Source organism: Neophocaena asiaeorientalis, unplaced genomic scaffold (genome assembly GCF_003031525.2).
Source record: "Neophocaena asiaeorientalis asiaeorientalis breed wild unplaced genomic scaffold, Neophocaena_asiaeorientalis_V1.1 scaffold30, whole genome shotgun sequence".
NCBI lineage: Eukaryota > Metazoa > Chordata > Mammalia > Artiodactyla > Phocoenidae > Neophocaena > Neophocaena asiaeorientalis.
This window is the reverse complement of record NW_020174923.1, coordinates 5,478,433-5,496,624: the sequence shown is the minus strand read 5'-3', so window position 1 is coordinate 5,496,624 and position 18,192 is coordinate 5,478,433. Positions and strand designations below refer to the sequence as shown.

General features: G+C 54.6%; 2 protein-coding genes across 2 annotated transcripts in view; both read left to right on the top strand.

Annotated features, from left to right (window-relative positions):
- The window catches only part of CPSF4L (cleavage and polyadenylation specific factor 4 like), a 43,426-nt gene that overhangs the window by 2,195 nt on the left and 23,039 nt on the right, over window positions 1-18,192 (top strand). The window lies entirely within an intron of this gene.
- Window positions 1-18,192, top strand: part of CDC42EP4 (CDC42 effector protein 4) — a 22,222-nt gene that overhangs the window by 2,063 nt on the left and 1,967 nt on the right. The window contains exon 2 of the mRNA XM_024760496.1: window positions 17,273-18,191. Coding sequence (XP_024616264.1) covers window positions 17,389-18,191 — 803 coding nt within the window. The 5' untranslated portion in view covers window positions 17,273-17,388. The remainder of the gene's footprint in view (window positions 1-17,272; window position 18,192) is intronic.

The window sequence follows — 18,192 nt, the reverse complement described above, 5'->3', positions numbered from 1 at the left end:
GAGGCCGAGGCGTGGGGAGGCCGAGGCGCCGACCGGCGGGGTGGAGCCGCTTCCGAGCCCGGGAGGGGGCTACGCGCGGGACCCGGCGGAGCGCTCCCGGCCTGGCCACGAGCCGGGAGCGGTCGGTTAATGATTTAATCGCCCGCTTGGGGCGGTGGAACTGGGATCGGCCGTCTCTAGCTCCGCCCCCTCCCTGGAGCGCCCCCCATCGGGGGCACAAAACTGCCCCCCTGCCCGGGCTGCGGCCCGGTGAGCCACTCTGCGGGCTGGGCCGCCTCCGGTGAATGCGGAGCGGGAATCCGGAGCGAGGGCTGGAGGGCCGAGGCTAGGCGGGCTTCCTGGGGGAGGCCGGAGCCCGAGCCGGGGCGTGTGAGCGTGTGTGTGTGTGTGTGTGTGTGCGAGAGAGACTGGGGGAGGGGTGCTCTCTGCTAACTCAAACCAGATTCCTTGTTTCCCGATGAGACGCCGCAGCCTGCGCTTTGGAAGTTTTCTTTTTTTCCCCGGGAGAATGGAGGGGAAATACAATGCTTTTTCTTTTCTTCTTGCAGCCCCTTGCAATCTGACAGGCTCCCACGTCCCGGGGCTGCGTCCACAGTGCCTATTCTTTGCTCTCTATCTGAGCAGTTGAACGGGGCAAGGGTCCCTGAGCTGTGTGAAGCCCCCAGCTCCTCTTTAGGGTGTTTGGGGGGTGGGGGGGGGGGAGGAGTCTCCCTCATCCTTACCCTCAGAGGCCATCTGGACCAGAGCAAGCTCTCCCCATCCAGCCCGCGTAAACAATGAGGGGCCCGGTTACAGGAGGGCTTCCAGCAATGCAACTTCTTTGCACAGTCTGGGTTTCTAATAACTCCCCACCCCCTCGGCCCCCTTTCTGAGGCTGGGGTGGAGGAGGGGACCACCGGCAGGATGGACTGAATTTTAAAAGAACAAAGAACAGGGCACAAAGGAAGGGGAAAGCCGAGCTGTGGATTTCCCCCCAGGAATGGGGAGTTTGCTGGACCAGGGCTGGACTCAGCCAAGCCTGTAGGTGGCCCCAGGGCTCCCGAAGCAGTAATGGGGCACCCACTCGTGACTTGGGGGGCTCCATCCCTGGGGGGAAGCTAGGACCCTGTGTGAGTCTGGGGGTGCCTGTGGGTTCCAGCTTACATCAGCTGCCCTGTGTGAGCTGCCATGTGACTGACCGATTAGAGTGGTTTATCTCCTCCGAACTTGGACTCTGCCCCTCCAGTCCTTGGGGACAGCTGCTCCTTCCTACAAACAGGGGGTTCAGTGAGCCTTGGGAGATACCCAAGTGGGTTCTCCTGGTCTTCCCAAGGATCCCGGTGACCCCTGCAGGGACTGAAAATAAGACAGTGGTTTGGGGTCTCAGCCCCTCTGCCATCTCCCTGAGTTCCTGGAGTCCCTGCTCACTGATGACCCATAGCTCACGTGACACTCCGTAGCGTAGCTCAGGCCTGGACTTTGAGCATTCCTTCCATTTTTCTGGGATTCCCACCTCTTTCTTGACCCCGCTCTTCCATTTCCCTCTCATTTTTCTCACCCCCGCCCACTCACCGATTCTCCTTCCAGTCCGATGTACAGACACACCCAGCCTGCCTCTGTCCTGCTGCCCTCACAGGACTGGAGACCAGGGAGCCCCCAGCACGTGAGAGTCTAGTCTACAAAGTGGGGAGGTGGGGATGGGCAGATGTTGACCTGGGAGAGGGCTCGGAGACCCTCTTTGCACATCAGGAACTTTCCCAGCAGGGCCTCGGGTTGGCTCTGGTTCAGGGATCCTAACCGCCTCCACCTTTGGAGTGGTTGATTGATTTCTGCGGCCAGGACAGGCTGTGCCCAGGTGTGGCAAGCAAGATGTTTGCAGCTGGCCACCCCTCTGTCGTCCTCTTCCCTGCCCCCTCTCCTCTGATTTGGAAGGTGGGAATGGACACGGCTCAGAGGCCGGAACCGCCAGACTCGCTGTCGGGCTGTGACTCCAGCCTCCTGTGGCTGGAGCTTCCACAGGCTCAGAGGATCTTGTCCCTGTGGGAGGAGGGAGGAGTCTGTCCCTTGGAGGAACAGGATCTGGGTTGATGCCAGAGATAAGGCTTGGGGGCGGAGGGAGAGGGGTTGAGCAATCTGGCCCTGGAAGCTGAGAGAGCCGACCCGGGCCTCTGTCTTCTGACCTATGTACTGGAGGCTTTTCCTCAACCTTGGGAAAAGGAACCGAGCCCTGGACCCTTCTGGCAGAGTGTCCTGAGGGCCAGCACCTCGGGGGTGCTCCGGAAGGCTGGACCCCTGCCAGCGTGCTCTGGACAGGGAGCTGGGGTGCGGGACTGTGCTGGGAGGGGCTCGTGTGCATGGCTGGCCCTGGCTTTTTCTTGGCTTGCAGGGTGTTGGGAAGGAAGTTGAGCCGTGAGCATCCCGCATTCCCACTCACTGTGTCCCTGAAGCTCTAGCTTAAAATACAAGGAGGCTTGGGCTTCCTTCCAGTAATGTACATCAGAGTCTCCCCCAGGCACCACCAGCTTGCAGCTCAGGACTCCAGGCCGGGGTGGCAGCACCGACATCCAGAGCCCTCCTTTGCCAGCAGGTGGGACACTGGTGGTTTCCACTCACCCTCCCAGACTGCAGAAGGGTCTCCCTTTTGGGTCAGGTGAGCACAGTTTGGGGTTACCCAGACGGTAAGAAACTGCTGGCATTTCCCCCTCATTCCTTCATCCCAGGGGCTGAGGGCATCTGAAAAGCCACAGTGCCAGGGCAAGAAAGGGACAGCATCTCTTGCTCAGCCAGGGCTGCTCAGACCACCGTCTTCTGCCCTGGCCATCAGGGGTGACAGATGGTGTCAGCCAGGGCAGCCTCTAGCCTCCCTGGGAGAGTCTCTGGGTTCTTATACCTGCATCCAGGCAGTTCTGGGGGTAACTGAACTTGGTCTACAGACCCCAGCTTCGGATCTCCCCAATGTGACAGTGAAGCCAGGCTCTGTATTCCGGTGTCTGTTCCCTGACCTTCCTTCCCCTCCACACTCAGGTTTCCACTCCCTGCAGCCCTTCTCTGTTCCTCAGAATGTTGCCCTTGGTCCTGAGGGTCTGAGGCTCAATCAAAGGGTGGGAGTAGAGAGCCAGAGTGAGCACAGAAGAAACTTAGGGCTGGCAGTGCCATTTGTGGACACCTCTAATGAGAATCGGGTTAGGTCCAAAGGACCAGGCTGTGTTTTATTGGGGGTCGATAATGTTGAGACTTTGTGCGTTATTTGTTGCTGGTAGCTGGTCCCCCAAATTCCTACGTTTGCTAACCCACATCCTAGGGAGGAATTGGAGGGCTTTCTCTTTTCCCACCTCCGCCTCATCCACCGTGTTGAACTGAGATCGGAAGGAGCTGAATTCCTGTCTAAGAAAAGCCAGGCTCCTCCCGCGTCTTGAAAAGGTTAAAGGAGAAGGGAAGGCAGATAGGGAAAGAGGACCAAGTCTCGGGGCTGCTCGATCCCACTGCTGGTCTGGACTACAATCTATAGCTGGGCTTCGGACACCCAGAGGACACCCACCGCCCCGCCCCGCAACAGTTCATCTTGGGGCTGAAGGTATGTGTCCTCTTTGAACTAGGGGGGTGACCGTGGCCAGAGCGTCACTGGGGATGCCGGAATTCCCCTACCTTTCAAGGTATAGACATAGGGCACCTGCTGAGAAGGAACACGTTATAGCATCATTGTCGCAGCAAACACGTTACGAGCGCTCATCCCTTATGCATCCTCGTGTAAGGGCTTTACCTGTGTTAGCTTATTTAATCCTCACAGTAGTTCTAGGAAGTACACGGTATTATCAGTGGCTTTGAAAACTAATGAGGAAACCGAGGCACAGGTAACTTGCCCGGTGTGGCCCAGCCTGCTCTTGATCAGGGCGTCTGGCTCCGGGGTCCCCCAGGCTTGCACGTTCCATCTTGCAGGGTCAAGGTGGAAATTCACCAGCCTGCCCCAGAGCAGCACCAGGTGCACCTGGCTCCCTCTGGCGACCCACTCCCCAGCTGAGCGCTGTGCTCTCGGTAGAAGAGAAGTGAGACCAAGCAAGGTCGGGCTGATCTGATTTCAAGCCCTGCCTTCTGAGGCCCCAGGCAGGAGGGAGGAGCAGTGGGGCTCCCACCAGGCACCCCTTCCCTGGTTTCTGGCCACACACCCCTCCCTCCCTCCAGGAAGAGCCTGTAAACAAGGAAAGTTGCTGAATGCCCTTGAGCTCTGGAGTCTTGGCTCCAGAGCTGTCACTTCCTGTCACTCCCAGGTCACGGCTCACTCCTGTCCCTCCGGAGCTGTTGTAATGGGGGTGGGTGGGCGTGGCCCATATTTCCCAGCATTTATCTGTACTTTCCCTGGAGTGTGGGAGAGCCCAGACTCAGGATATTTTAAGCCAAACGCTATGCAAAAGTGTTTGCCCTGTGGATGTTCACGCGTCCGTAACTTTCATCAGATCTTAGAGTCCAGCGCCCCAGTGATGCTTATGACACTCCCCTGATACACCTTTCGGTAAAGTGGGAAAAGCCCAGGGTTCAGAATCAGGCGGACTTCAACAGCTCTGTCCTTAGCAGCTGTGTGACTCGGGTGACGCATTTAACTCTAAGCCTTAGTTTTCTTGTCTGCAAGATGGGGATGATGATGATAACTCCAGGGGATTGTTGGGAAGAGTACATGTGATAAAGTCTTTCAGATGCCTAGGACACAGTTACTACTTGCCCCCCAAAAGGCAGTTTAATCAGAGTGAAGCAGCTAGCTTGGTACAGAGTAAAGGCTCAGTGAGGTTCATTCCCTTTCTCATACTTCCTCTGTGACCCATGGTCCAGGGAGGGTATATCCACCTGAGCTCCATGGGTAGGATCTAAGATACCATTTCCCACTCTTTAAACTAGACTAGACATTATATTTTCCAGCAATCAAAGGGTAAATTAATTATCCAAGGTACAGTGTGTTTTCCCTCAACTCAGCCTGTCTAAGTGACTGGTATCGTCTTCCTAAAACTGTAAGACTTGTAACTTCTCTGAGACGGTTGAGAATATCTGCATGAATCCAGTGGTGAGTCATGATTAACAGACGTACCCCTAGGACAGCACCACTGTCGGTAGGAATATACAGCCAGGCACATAAAGAACTTTGCAGTTTTCGAGTCACCACATTTTTAAAAACTACAGACAGGTGAAATCAATTTTAATATGCTTTATTTAAGCCAGTGTGTCAAAAATACTGTCATTTCACCACGTGATCATAAAAAGATTAATGAGATATTTTACATTATTTTTTCATACAAGGCCTTCAAAAATCCAGTGTATATTTTACAACTATAGCACATCTCAATTTGGAGGCTACATTTTATAAATAACCGGAATTTGGATTTCCTAAAGTGTGCAGCTAAAAGGGTAGATTCACACACTCAAGGTGTTTTAAACATACTTCAGTTTTCCGATAACTGAATCAAGCATTAAATTTTCATTTAAAATAATTAAAATGAAAGAAAAATTAAAAATTCAGTTCCTTGGTGGCACTAGAAATATTCCAGGCATTCAACAGCCTGATGTGATTAGTGACTACTGTGTTGGATGACTTAGGTTTTGAACAGCACTGTAAATGCCGGGAACAGAGATCTTCATTGTCAGTAGTAGTATTCAACATTATGTTGGCAAGTGTAGCAAATTTAACGAGATAAGAATGAGGAATGGTGGAGGCAGAATTATTATTAGTTGCAGATGATGGGCTGGTCTACTTGCAAAGCCCGAAAATTTTAATTATACAGTTGATTAGGGTGTGTAAGATAGTACAAAGAGAGATAAATTTTATTTATTTTTTTCCTTATACATTTATTTATTTATGGCTGCACTGGGTCTTCATTGCCGCACACAGGCTTTTCTCTAGTTGCGGCGAGCAGGGGCTACACTTTCTTGCGGTGCGCGGGCTTCTCACTGCAGTGGCTTCTCTTGTTGCGGAGCACGGGCTCTAGGCACGTGGGCTTCAGTAGTTGTGGCTCACAGGCTCTAGAGCGCAGGCTTAGTAGTTGTGGCGCCCAGGCTTAGTAGCTCCGCGGCATGTGGGATCTTCCCAGACCAGGGCTCGAACCCGTGTCCTCTGCATTGGCAGACGGATTCTTAACCACTGCGCCACCAGGGAAGCCCGAGATACAAATTTTAAAACTGTAGCTTTCCCACATACCAGCTACAACCAGTCAGAAGCTATAGCTACATAAAAGGGGCAGGGTACAAACTGCTTTCACAACGAGAGGCCATAACATAACTCAGGATAAACTTGACAAGACGTGTGTAAGGCTTGTAGGAAGAAAACCCACAAAAATTAATGGAGAATGTCTAAGAGACTTGAATAAATGGATATGAAGGCGTGATGCTGTGATACAGTTACTTCTTCCCAAATTAATTTATTGTTTGCTTTCAATGCCAATGTAATTCCGTCAGGATTTCTTTTGGAACTGAATAAAATGTTTCTAAAGTCCATCTGGAAGACTAACTGCATTAGAAAAGACAAGACATTTTCAGAGAAAAGTTAGTGTAGGGATATTATTCTACTAGATACTCAAAACATATTTTACAGAGTTGACAGTATAGACCTGGTTTAGGAATGAACAGAGATCAATAAGCAGAAGAGGAAGTTTGGAGAAACCGTGGGGAGTATCTGTATATATCTGACGAAGGTAGCATTTGACTCTTCACTCATATTTTATAGCAGTTTTATACAGAACCAGTAACGAACTTTACTGTTATATTTTTAATTTCTTATAAAATTGTGGGTCATTTAAAATAGATAAGCCACAGACATCTTTGTATTTCCTTTGAGTATTTTTTCTCCATGAGTAGTTTTTCATTATTACCTAGTCGTTTTAGAAGGAGTGAATATTTTCATAAAACTTGGGAGTGGGCGAGGTCTTTGCTTCATAGTACTAAAGCCAGACATTGTACAACAGATTTGACCGTGTAAAAATTAATAAGCAACTCTATGGAAAAGAAAACAACAAAATCACCACATGGAAAATGGGCCTATGATACATTTGCAGGAATATTTGCAAAATATAGTCAACATTTTTAAGAGCCTTCATATTTTAAGTCATACAAACCCATTGGAAAAGGTGAAGCCGCCTTGCCCCCACGCAGAAAACGTGCAGAAGCCTTCAACAAGCAGTTCACAGGGAAGATGATATTTTTTTTAAATGCTCACCCTCTTAGTAAGAGAAGGAATGAAAATTATAAGTTTGAGCATGGTACTGATTGTGGTTTTGTTGTTTTCAATTCAGTTGAGGACACAGTAACACCTGTTGTTGGACACCATCACCCTGTGTTGGTGAGACTGCAACTTGGTAAAAACCTTCTGGAGAACAAGTTAGGAAGAAGAAACAGAAGTAATTTTACTCACTTATAAGTAGGTATCCTCCAGAAATAAGGACTCGGACAGACTTAGCTGGAAGGCTGTTTGTTACAGCGTTTGAACAAAACTGAAACAACCTAGCATTCATCAGTGGTCTGCTGGATGTAAAACTGAGGCTCTTAGGACTTAATCTAAAATCGTGTAGCGTTAGTTACGAACATGTAACAATTTTCACTCAAACACAAACAATGGTTGGCTTTATTCATCCCTCTACAATGGAAAGTGCTGCTTGTATTAAAAAAGAGGGAACATGTCTAACTCAGCACAGTCCCAGAGAAGTAGCACACAAGTCCCTTACAGAATTTACACTTTGAATAGATACATTTTAGAAAGTAACAAGAGATAGGTGAAACGAACACTTTCTTTAACCCAGTATATTCCAAATTTTTGTTTTTTTATTTTTTTATTTTTTGCGGTAGGCAGGCCTCTCACTGCTGTGGCCTCTCCCGCTGCGGAGCACAGGCTCCGGACGCGCAGGCCCAGCGGCCATGGCTCACGGGCCCAGCTGCTCCGCGGCACGTGGGATCCTCCCGGACCGGGGCACGAACCCGCGTCCCCTGCATCGGCAGGCGGACTCCCAACCACTGCGCCACCAGGGAAGCCCGTGCCCACTCTTTTAACTTTGCTGGGCGAGCCCTGGCTTCTGCTTCAGGGTGGTCCTCCCCACCTCTCATCTCCCGGGGGATCAGAACATTGGGAGGGTCCTCAGAGCGGGAAGCTGGGATGAGATCTTGTGTAAGGAGGAGCCCATCCGAACCATCCCTGGGAGCAGGTCTCTGATGGGGGAGTCAGTCAAGTGAGTCTTGGTCCCAAGGTCTTATCTTAGATGAACAGCCTCCCTAATCCCACCCTACCCCCATCCCTCCGTCGATGTGCCGTCTTCTCAGCTGCGGACATCTGAATAAGCTAGAGAGCATCACCTCATACAGAAAAGCTTGTGCTCCAAGGTCTGCCAGAAACGGGCTCACACCACCATTTAGTAGCTGGGAGAGTGAGCGAGGGCATTTGTTCCATGTGAGCCTCAGTTTCTCTTTACGATGGAGGCAATCGTGACACCCTCCTTGCAGGGTCAGAGGCACAAATTTAACGAAGTCCGCACAATGCCTGGCGTGCAGCAGGCACCCAATCAATGAGAACTGCTGACAGCGCTGCTATTTCTGCCTTACTGGTGGTCACGGGCAGCCAGTGGCCGGAGCACGGGGGAGTCCTTGTGTGACCCCGCCCCTTCTCGTTTCCTCTGCTCTTTTGTAGCCATCAGGAGAGCTGAGCTGGGGCGGTGGAAGCAGCAGAGACCTTGAAGAGAACCTTCACCTGCCCAGGGTTCCACTGGGGGCTGGCCTCCAGCTTAGGGCCTCAGTGTCGCTGGAAATTGGCCATTCTCCGGGGTGGGGGTGCGGGGATCGTTATTTTTCATCTGCTCAGTTGCGGAGGCTCGAGCAGCTGTTGGGAAGCTGGTTCTTTTGGGGGGTCCTAAGCTCCCTATTTCCCCTGCCACCAGGTTTTATAATAGATTGCCTACTTTCTCCTCCCAAACAGCTTAAAAATAAAACGAGGATGTTATAAACTTGTCCATCTGGGGTAGATGCAGATCTAGGGGGACGGGAGAGAAAGAGAACAGACCTTGACGGGAGATGTTTCGATAGGAGAGTGTGTGGTCTGAGCCCTGTGCTCCCCCGCCCGGCCCCCACCTGGCGCCTTGTATGGGCTGCAGCTGGTGGACCCTGAGAACTTGAGAGTTTAAAGCTGGTTTGGAAATGAAGATTTTTTTCCTTAAGCCTTTGATGCTTTGGGATTTTTACTATTATTATTATCCAAACAGCACTACCACATTAAAGGAAACTTAAAAAGGAAAAAGCCCGTTTTCCTCTCAAGCCTGACATCACTCCTGAATCTCTCTGCCTGCCCTTTTGCCTTTATTCGTGAGTGTGTATGTGTGTGTAGTTTGTGATCACTGTGTAAACAAGCCTAAATTCTGCCTTTTTTCCTTCCACTCGATGTCGTCTGGTAAACAGTTTTCCACGTCCTGCGTGGTCTTCGCTGACCCTGCGTTTCACGCCTGCAGGATAATCTGTCGAGTTAATGGCTCCTAGTTTTCTCAACCATTTTCTTCTTGTTGGGTGTTAGGTTGTTTCCAGTCTCTTGCTATTATGAATAAGGCTTCAGAGACTGTCTGTGTCAGGGACTTTTTTCTGCTTTGAAATAGTTCCATAGGGCGGGTTTCCCACCGCGGGCACTCCTGAATCATCCTTGACTGAAAGTCTACTCAAAGAACCTGCCGTAATTGCCGATGCCCCAAGACCACCCTGTCCTGGGACCACTGTCTCTGAGCAGCATTTGATCCCTGTTTTTTCTCTTCTTTTAAAATTAATTTTTTTTAAATTTATTTATGTTTGGCTGCGTTGGGTCTTCGTTGCTGCGCGCGGGCTTTCTCTAGTTGCGGCGAGCGGGGGCTACTCTTCGTTGTGGTGCGTGGGCTTCTCATTGCGGTGGCTTCTCTGTTGCGGAGCACGGGCTCTAGGCACACGGGCTTCAGTAGTTGTGGCTCACGGGCTCAGTAGTTGTGGCTCATGGGCTCTAGAGCGCAGGCTCAGTAGTTGTGGCACACGGGCTTAGTTGCTCCGCGTCATGTGGGATCTTCCCGGACCAGGGCTCAAACCCGTGCCCCCTGCATTGGCAGGCGGATTCTTAACCACTGCACCACCAGGGAAGCCCTGGTCCCTGGCTTTGTACCACTCTCCCTGCCTGGTGGCACCTAGTACCTGCTGTTGGGTGGGAGGGAAGTCCTTCCCCTCCCCTTGCCAAGCTCAGTGCCACCAAGATGGTAACAGACACAAGAAGGTCTAGCCCGGTGCCTGGCAGTGCGTCAACCCCCATGGTATCTGCAAAGGAACTTTAGAGATTGGGAGACAGGGGACCTGGGTGCCGGTGCCATCTGGGCCCCTCACCAGCTTCTTGGCCTTGGGCGAGTACTTTTCTCCACCCTAGTAGCCCGCCACCGGGCTGGATAATCTCTGCGTGTCCTCCGTCTCAGTCTTAGGAACCTCTGAAGTTGAAGGCATCGTGGATGCCTCCGTGGGAGTCACGTGACATCATGGGTACCGTACTGTGGCACCCGCAGGGGTGTGCAAAAAAATCCACTGAGATGTGATAAGAAAACACCAGAACTTCTATGTCACATATTGACTTTCTTTAAAAGAAGGAAAACTGAGGGACTTCCCTGGTGGCACAGCGGTGAAGACTCCAGTCTCCCAATGCAGGGGTCCAGGGTTTGATCCCTGGTCAGGGAACGAGATCCCACATGCATGCCGCAACTAAGACCCGGCAAAAACCAAATAAATAAATATTTAAAAAAAAAAAAGAAGGAAAACTGAAACATTCGTTGCTGCATGGATTGACAATAGCCGTGTATATAAGCTATAAAAGATACACGTGTGTGTGTGCATAAATTACACGCTCCCTGTTTTGATGTGTGGCGGCCCCTGCACTTTGGCTCCTGCGGGGCTATTTTAGTGGCTGGAGCCCGGGTGTGGGAATAAAGCCTTCCATCCATGACCCAGGGCAAATCTCTGAATTGGTCCTCTCTATCTATGAGTGGGGTTGCTCCACACCCAGGTATTTTAAGGCGATATTTGACACAGATACACAAGTAGTACAGGAGTTATAATAGTGATATTTCCCGTTTCTATCCTGGGCTTTTTTTTTTTTTTTTTTAATTTAAATGTGGATTTTCAGGCTCAGATTATTTTAAGACGGTGCGTCCTACCAGCCTGGTGCAAACGGCGCACTTTCAGATATGAGAGGGCTTGTGGCAGTGTTAGTGAAGGAACTAAAAGATTCTAAATATACTGAAGTCAGCTAAAAATAACCACACAGCCCCCACTGAAGTTCCTCCTGTTGTGTGTAACTATGCATCAAAGCACCCACGGTTCTCATCCTTTCCCTGTGCTGCCCATCAGCTGTTGGAATGAAACAGTCTTCCCCTTTCTCTGGGATTCCTTATCTTCACAGGATAGGGCTGGGGAGCATTCCAGAAAGCGCTGGATCTTTCTCTGGCGACAGAAGCCAGAGCCCCTAACCTCTCACAGGGCATCGTGGCCCGCGTCGCGCTGCGTTTCCTGCACAGTTGTTCCAGCTCACGGATGTTGTGTAGCAGAATGCTTCCCCCGTTTTGGCAAAGTCAAGTTCTTCCTGGTGGCAGAAAGTTGGTTGCACCCCGAGGGAAAGGTCCCTGGCCTGCCGGCTGAGACGCACCCCTGGCAGAGGACTCCTGGGCTCGAGCTCCCCTTTGAGTCCGCCCTCCCTCTCCTCCCCTATCCGGGCCCTCAGCTCCTGGTGTCTCCAGCTCCAAAACCTGCCCTGGATGTGCCCCCACTCTGTCCATCTCCTTAACCACACCCACGTCCTGGCCCCCATCCTCTGCCCTGAACTCCTGCTTCCCCTCCTCCGTGCCTCCAGTCCAGCCACTGCCATGGGAACCTCCAAACACACAGATGGGATGGCTTCCTGCTTAGGGAGGTTTCCTTTGGTACCTAGAACGCCATCCAAACTCCGGCCTGGGCTTCCTGTGAGGGCCCTGTGTGACCTGGCCCCTGGGTTTTCATTCCGTTCCTCAAACACAAGCTTGTTCCCGCCTCAGGGTCTTTGCACGTGCTGTCCCCACAACCCGCATGTTCTTGGCGTGCCTGGTTCCTTCTCGTCACTCGGTTCTCAGAGGGGCCTCCCACAGCCCGTAACTCCCGCTCTCACCCTCCCTCGTTACCCGCTTGACCCTGAGGACTACAAGATTCTGTTTTATTCGCTTGTTTACAGCCCCGTCGCCCACCCACCCACACTCACACCACAAGTGTGCCTGGAAGTCTGGGCTCATCCACCTTGTTATTTTCACTGCTCTGTCTCCAGGGCCCAGAGGAGTTATGGGGAAATTGGTGGGTGTGCAGTAAGTCAGTGAGTGAGGAGTGAATGAATAAGGGAACGAAGCCACTTGTATCCAGTCCAAGCCACGACCGAAGTCATCGTGTCAATGCCGCGTTGCTGGGGGCTGGAATCGGACGGGGTGGGTGGTGAGAAGGGGGCATGGTGATGGAGGGGCTGGCTGCCCGGTGGCCGTGGCAGTGGCCATTGAGGCACGTGCGCTCTGTGTGCCAGGGTGAGGTTCCAGGCCAGCTGCACGGCGGGAGCCCTGCCTGGCTTCCCGGGAGAGCTCGGGTCTGTCTGGGAGCTGCTGGGCTGAGGTGGGAGGGCAGCGCTCTCTGGACGGCCCGCCGGGGAGGATGAGGAAGGGTCCAGGCCAGGGCTGTCCTTTCCCGTCCCGGGAGCTGAGCTGAGGGTGTGCTTGGTGTCCTTGCAACCGGGGGCCTGGCCTTGCGGGGAGGGCTCGTCGCCCCTGGCTTACAGGAATGTCCTGTGGTCAGGGGCCAAGGGTAGCAGAATCTGATTCCAGCAGAGGCTGGAGAGATGCGAGTTGCTGCTCCATTTTCCCTTGCTCTGCCAGGAAAGGGGGATGTGGCTTCCGGGGTGGCAGGGCCAGGGAGTCCCCCCCAGGGCGGGCTGTGGGGAGCGGCTGCCTGTCATCTGGCGGCCTGTTTTAGCCACTTCCCCAGAGCTGGGTCACAGGGCTTAGCCACGCCCCCTCCCGAAGCCGCGGCTCTCTGTGCACAGTCCCTTTCCGGGTGGGTGCTCAGGTCTCCCCAAACTTACCCCAGGACTGGCCCAGGGCACCTGCTCGTACTTGTACTCGGAGTTCCACCTCCTCACCCCCAAATTGCTCTCTGGTCAAAGCTTAGGGTGACAGTGTCATGAGGGTACCATGACACCAAGGATTTAAAACAACCCGGTGAGTGAGCTCTTCTTGCCAGCCCTGAAGCCCGGCCTGTCCAGCCTGAGCTCTAGCTGTAGGGCCCCAGGGCTGCTGCAGCCCCTCCTTGCTGGGCTGGGGGACCAGTGGGGGCCTCCGTCTGGGCCCCGGCTCTCAGGACTCGGGACATTTTCATGCTGGATACTGAAGAGGGTTTGGTTTCTCACAAGCCGCAAAGCCTCGTTCCCACACCCTCCGGGAGCGAGACCACAGAGGCAGATAAGCACTGGCCGGACCTGCTCTGCCTTCCTGGGCTGTGCGGCTGTGCAGGGGCCTAGGCACCTTCCTGCCGGCCCCTCTTATCCAGATCTCGAGCTCTACCCTTGAGGATGTGCCAGGGGTGGGGGCCCTTCTGTCCTGTAGCCGCGATGGCCAGGATGCCTGGTCCCTGCTGGTGCCCACAGGGGTCTGCACCATCTCTGCCGAGCCCTGGGCAGCTGGGCCTGCGGTTTCCCTTTCTGTTCTTTTTAATAAGCACTTAAGATCAGGGAAACCACAGTGCCTGACGCTTACTGGCTCTGGGGATTCCTGCCGTTACTTTGAAACCCTTACGCAACTCTGGAGCTTCATGTCACTGATCCCACAATTCTGATCCTTTAAGTTCCCTCCCTTCCCTCCTTCCCTCCTTCCCTCCCTCCCTCCCTCTCTCTTTTTTTTGCGGTATGTGGGCCTCTCACTGTTGTGGCCTCTCCCGTTGCAGAGCACAGGCTCTGGACGTGCAGGCTCAGCTGCCATGGCTAACGGGTCTAGCCGCTCCACGGCATGTGGGATCTTCCCGGACCGGGGCACGAACCCGTGTCCCCTGCATCGGCAGGCGGACTCTCAACCACTGCGCCACCAGGGAAGCCCCTCCTCCCTCTCTTTTTTATTCTTTTTTTCAGTTTTCTTTCTTTTCTTTTTTTAAATTTGTTTGTTTTTCTGTTCACCTGGTGATTACTATATGTTTTATTTTCACATGTGTGCGCTCACTCCAGGGCAGGGTTGCCCCCCAGGGGACACTTGGCATGTCTGGAGACATTTTGATTGTCACAAGCGGGGGAGGGATGCTACTGGCATCTGGTAGGTAGACACCAGGGATGCAGCAGAACATCTTATAATGTGCAGGACGGCTCCCACAGCAGAGAATTCTCTGGCTAAAGTGTCAGCGGTGTCAGAATCTGCTCCAGGGTAATACAGGAATCTTCTTGAGGCAGCGGCCAGGCTTCTTCTTTCTCTGGACTCTTCCAGCCAGAAGTGGGGAGGGTAACTGACCGGAGATGCTACCCACCAAAGGCCAGAAAGAGGCCTGGCATGGAGTAGAGAGAGCACTGGACCAGGAGACCGGCTTCCAGCCCAGCTCTGCTCTTAGGCACATACATCTGGATAAGTCACTTTGCTTCAGTGAACTTGTTTTCTCATCTGGAAAATGGAAGAGCTGAAGAACACAGGATTCTGTGACCAGAGCCAGGAGCTGAACTGCAGGCAGGTTGAAGATGTGGACCCTTTCTATTCTTGCTTCACTGCCCTGGTGGCAGCAGAAGCCCGAGGGATTCTCCAGTACCAAGAGTGCCTTAGAAACCTGGTTGATTTTCTTCTATGCCAAACGTGTCTGAGGCCGACTCACTCCGTCCTCCTTTTCTCTTGTTTAGCCAAAGAGAGTTTTCCCCAACGTTGGCCTGAGAGCCCGTGGCTGGCCCAGAGGGTCACATATGGTGACTCTCTCCTGGAGCGATGTGGAGGGGATGACCCTAAGGCCAGTACTTTTCACGTGTCTAGTTTAGGCGTCAGCAGACTATGGCCCAAATCTGGCCCACCGCTTGTTTTTATATATAAAGTTTTATTGGGACACAGCCATGCCCATTTGTTTACATACGGTCTACTGCTGCTTTCCTACCACTGCAAAGGTGGAGCTGAGAAGCTGGGACCAAGACCGTGTCAGTCATGAAGCCGAGAACCTTTGCTGTCTGGACCTTTATGGAAAACGTTTGCCAAAACCTGGTCTAGCTGTTCCGTGACTTGTTTAGACGTCAGATAGCAGGGCATGGGCAGGAGCGAGGGGCCGGCTCGGAGGTAGGGGAAGCGAACTTTCCTGAGGGTCTGGGGGGAAGGAGGAGAGAGAGGAGGGGGAGCTGACCGACTGTAGTGGGTCATCTCAAGGCCTTTCAGGAGTCCTCACCTGAGTCCGCCCAGCCGGGCTCACCTGTGTGGCAGGTGAGCCCCCGTGTCTCGCCACCCTCCCCTGTCCTGGAGCGACAAGCGCTATGACTGCCTGGGGGTTGGGGGGGACCATCTGGCTGGGCATCACCAGCAGGACAAGGAACAAAGAACGAGAGCGAGGGGAGGGGGTTAGAGGGCACAGAGAGGTCAGGCTGGGAGCCCTGGAGCCGGGCCGTAGGCTGAAGTGACCTTGTCCTTGGGCTCAGGAGGGCAGAAAGGGAGCAGCCCAGGGGCTGGGGTGGAGGTGGGGGGTGGGAGGGAGGTGTTGGCCTTTCAACAGGTGTTTGAGGACCGACTGTGCCACGCACTGCTGGACGGGATTCAGCGGTGACAGGCCCTTTGGAGCCCTCCGGAAGCTCATAGTTCAGTGGGAAGATGACAGTCAGGCCGAGCCGGCAGTGGTAGAATGACAGAGCCAGTGCCTGCTGGGAGCAAGGGCGTCCACAGTGCTGGGGGTCGGGCAGGAGGTGGTCGGGAGGTCTCACCCGGGCTAAAGCAGCTTTACTGGAAGAAGTGACAGCTCCGCTGAGCCCTGGAAGACGTTGGCTGAGCCAGGTGACAGGTATTCTAGCAGGGAGCTGTGCATGTCCAGCCCTGGAGTCCGGGAGACGGAAGCTCAGGGCCAGGGTGGACCGCAGGGGTAGGGGAGCAGCGAGGAGTGAGGCGGGGACCGGGTGTCTGATCGGGGGGTCTGCACTGGGGACCGGGTTTTGATTTAGCCAAAAGGTGAAGGATGGGGGAAGGGGAAGCAGGGCCAACTGGGATGTGGTGGCCTGGCTTAGGGCAGCATCGGGGGTGAGGAAGAAACCCGGTGGGACATCCTGGGTTGCCCTTGGCAACAGGGAGGATGGGCCTGGAATGTGGGGGCCGATGAGAGCTGTGCTGTTAGCAGGACCGGTGGCCCAGGACCACCCCCTCACCCGCCAGCCTTGGTTAAGTCCCTGTGCCCACATCACCCCACACTGCTCAGCCCTGCGCTGCTGGGTTTAGCACTGGGGGCTGGTCTGGCTTCAACACTGGACTTCAGCTTGGCCCTTGCCAGGAGCTGCATGGGTGGTACCCGCCAGGAGATTTCAGAGGCTCTCCTGGCCTCCCTGCTGATGCTTTCTGGCTCAGGTTAATTACCTGGGGGTCTGCATTCCCAGGGCGCCTCGGCCATCTAGGGTTTAGTCTCCGCCTCCCTGTACCCCTAGTGATTGAAGACACTGGGAGTTTCCCAGTCTTGGTCTCTGAGAGGCGGAGGGTGGATCCTTGGCAAAGAGCTCGGGGCTCCACTGTGGAGACGTCGCAGGCAGGATCCTCACCTCGGGACACCCACCACGGGCCGGAGGGCTGGGGAGCTGGTCCTTTGGGTCCCGGCAGCTCCACCCGATTCTGATTCAGAGAGTGAGCTGCCGCCCACGTCTGTGGAGCACGTCTGTCCCAGGCAGCGCCTCCCTGGGGCCTGGGCCGTCCTCTCCCTCCTCTAAGGACCGTGACTCAGAATGAGGTGTCCGCTGACTCCACAGGGGCTGAGGTCAGGCAGCAGGGAGAACTAACTTACAGCGTGTCTCCGGACCGGCTGTTCACTGGAGTCACGTCTCTCCGGGTCGGCTGCCTGGAGTTGCCTGTGTACCTCCGCCTCTAGGGGCATCCTGGTTGCGGGGTGCGGGAGGCATTGTCCTTTAGAAGAAGGCTCTCTCGCTCAAGTCTCAGGGATCAAGTCTCAGGGAGAGCGTGCCTGTGGCTACTTGAGCTCCAAAGAGGTGAGCGGAGGTTTAAATAACCACCACCCCTGGGCAGATGGGCTTTTGTGCTGAGCGGACAGCTGGGTTAACCCTTTCCCTGCTGTTCTCTTCTTGCAGCCCTATGATCTCCTCCTTATCGCCCCCTCCGCCCGCCGGACTTCAGATCTGACCTCAGATCCGCCTGCTGTCTCTGGAGGGGACCCCCTCCTCCCCTCCCCCGCCCCCCCGGCAAGATGCCGATCCTCAAGCAGCTGGTGTCCAGCTCCGTGCACTCCAAGCGCCGCTCCCGAGTGGACCTCACGGCCGAGATGATCAGCGCCCCGCTGGGCGACTTCCGCCACACCATGCACGTGGGCCGGGCAGGGGACGCCTTTGGGGACACCTCCTTCCTCAACAGCAAGGCTGGGGAGCTGGACAGTGAGTCCGTGGACGAGCAGGCCGCCGCCTCCTCCAAGCGCGGCCTCCTGTCCCGGAAGTTCCGGGGCAGCAAGCGGTCGCAGTCAGTGAGCAGGGGCGACCGGGATCACAGGGACGTGCTGGGCCCCCTGCGGGACTCGGCCCTCTTCGTCAAGAACGCCATGTCCCTGCCTCAGCTGAACGAGAAGGAGGCCGCCGAGAAGGGCTCCAGCAAGCTGCCCAAGAGCCTGTCCTCCAGCCCCGTGAGGAAGGCCACGGGGGAGGGCGGCCCGGAGGAGGCGGGGCCCCGGCGGAATGGGGCCTCCGCCCCCCACTCCCCAGACCCCCTCCTCGACGAGCAGGCCTTCGGGGACCTGGCGGATCTGCCCGTGGTACCCAAGGCCAGCTTTGGGCTGAAGCACGCCGAGTCCATCATGTCCTTCCACATCGACCTGGGGCCCTCCATGCTGGGCGACGTCCTCAGCATCATGGACAAGGGGGAGTGGGAACCGGAGGAGGAGGGGGAGGCCGGTTGCCATGGTGACGAGGACCCAGCAGGCGGCCCCACCCAGGCTCCCCGGCCGGCGGCGGCAGCCCCTCCCCCGGCGAGGCAGGAAGGAGCGGGGGGCCCGGACCTGCCC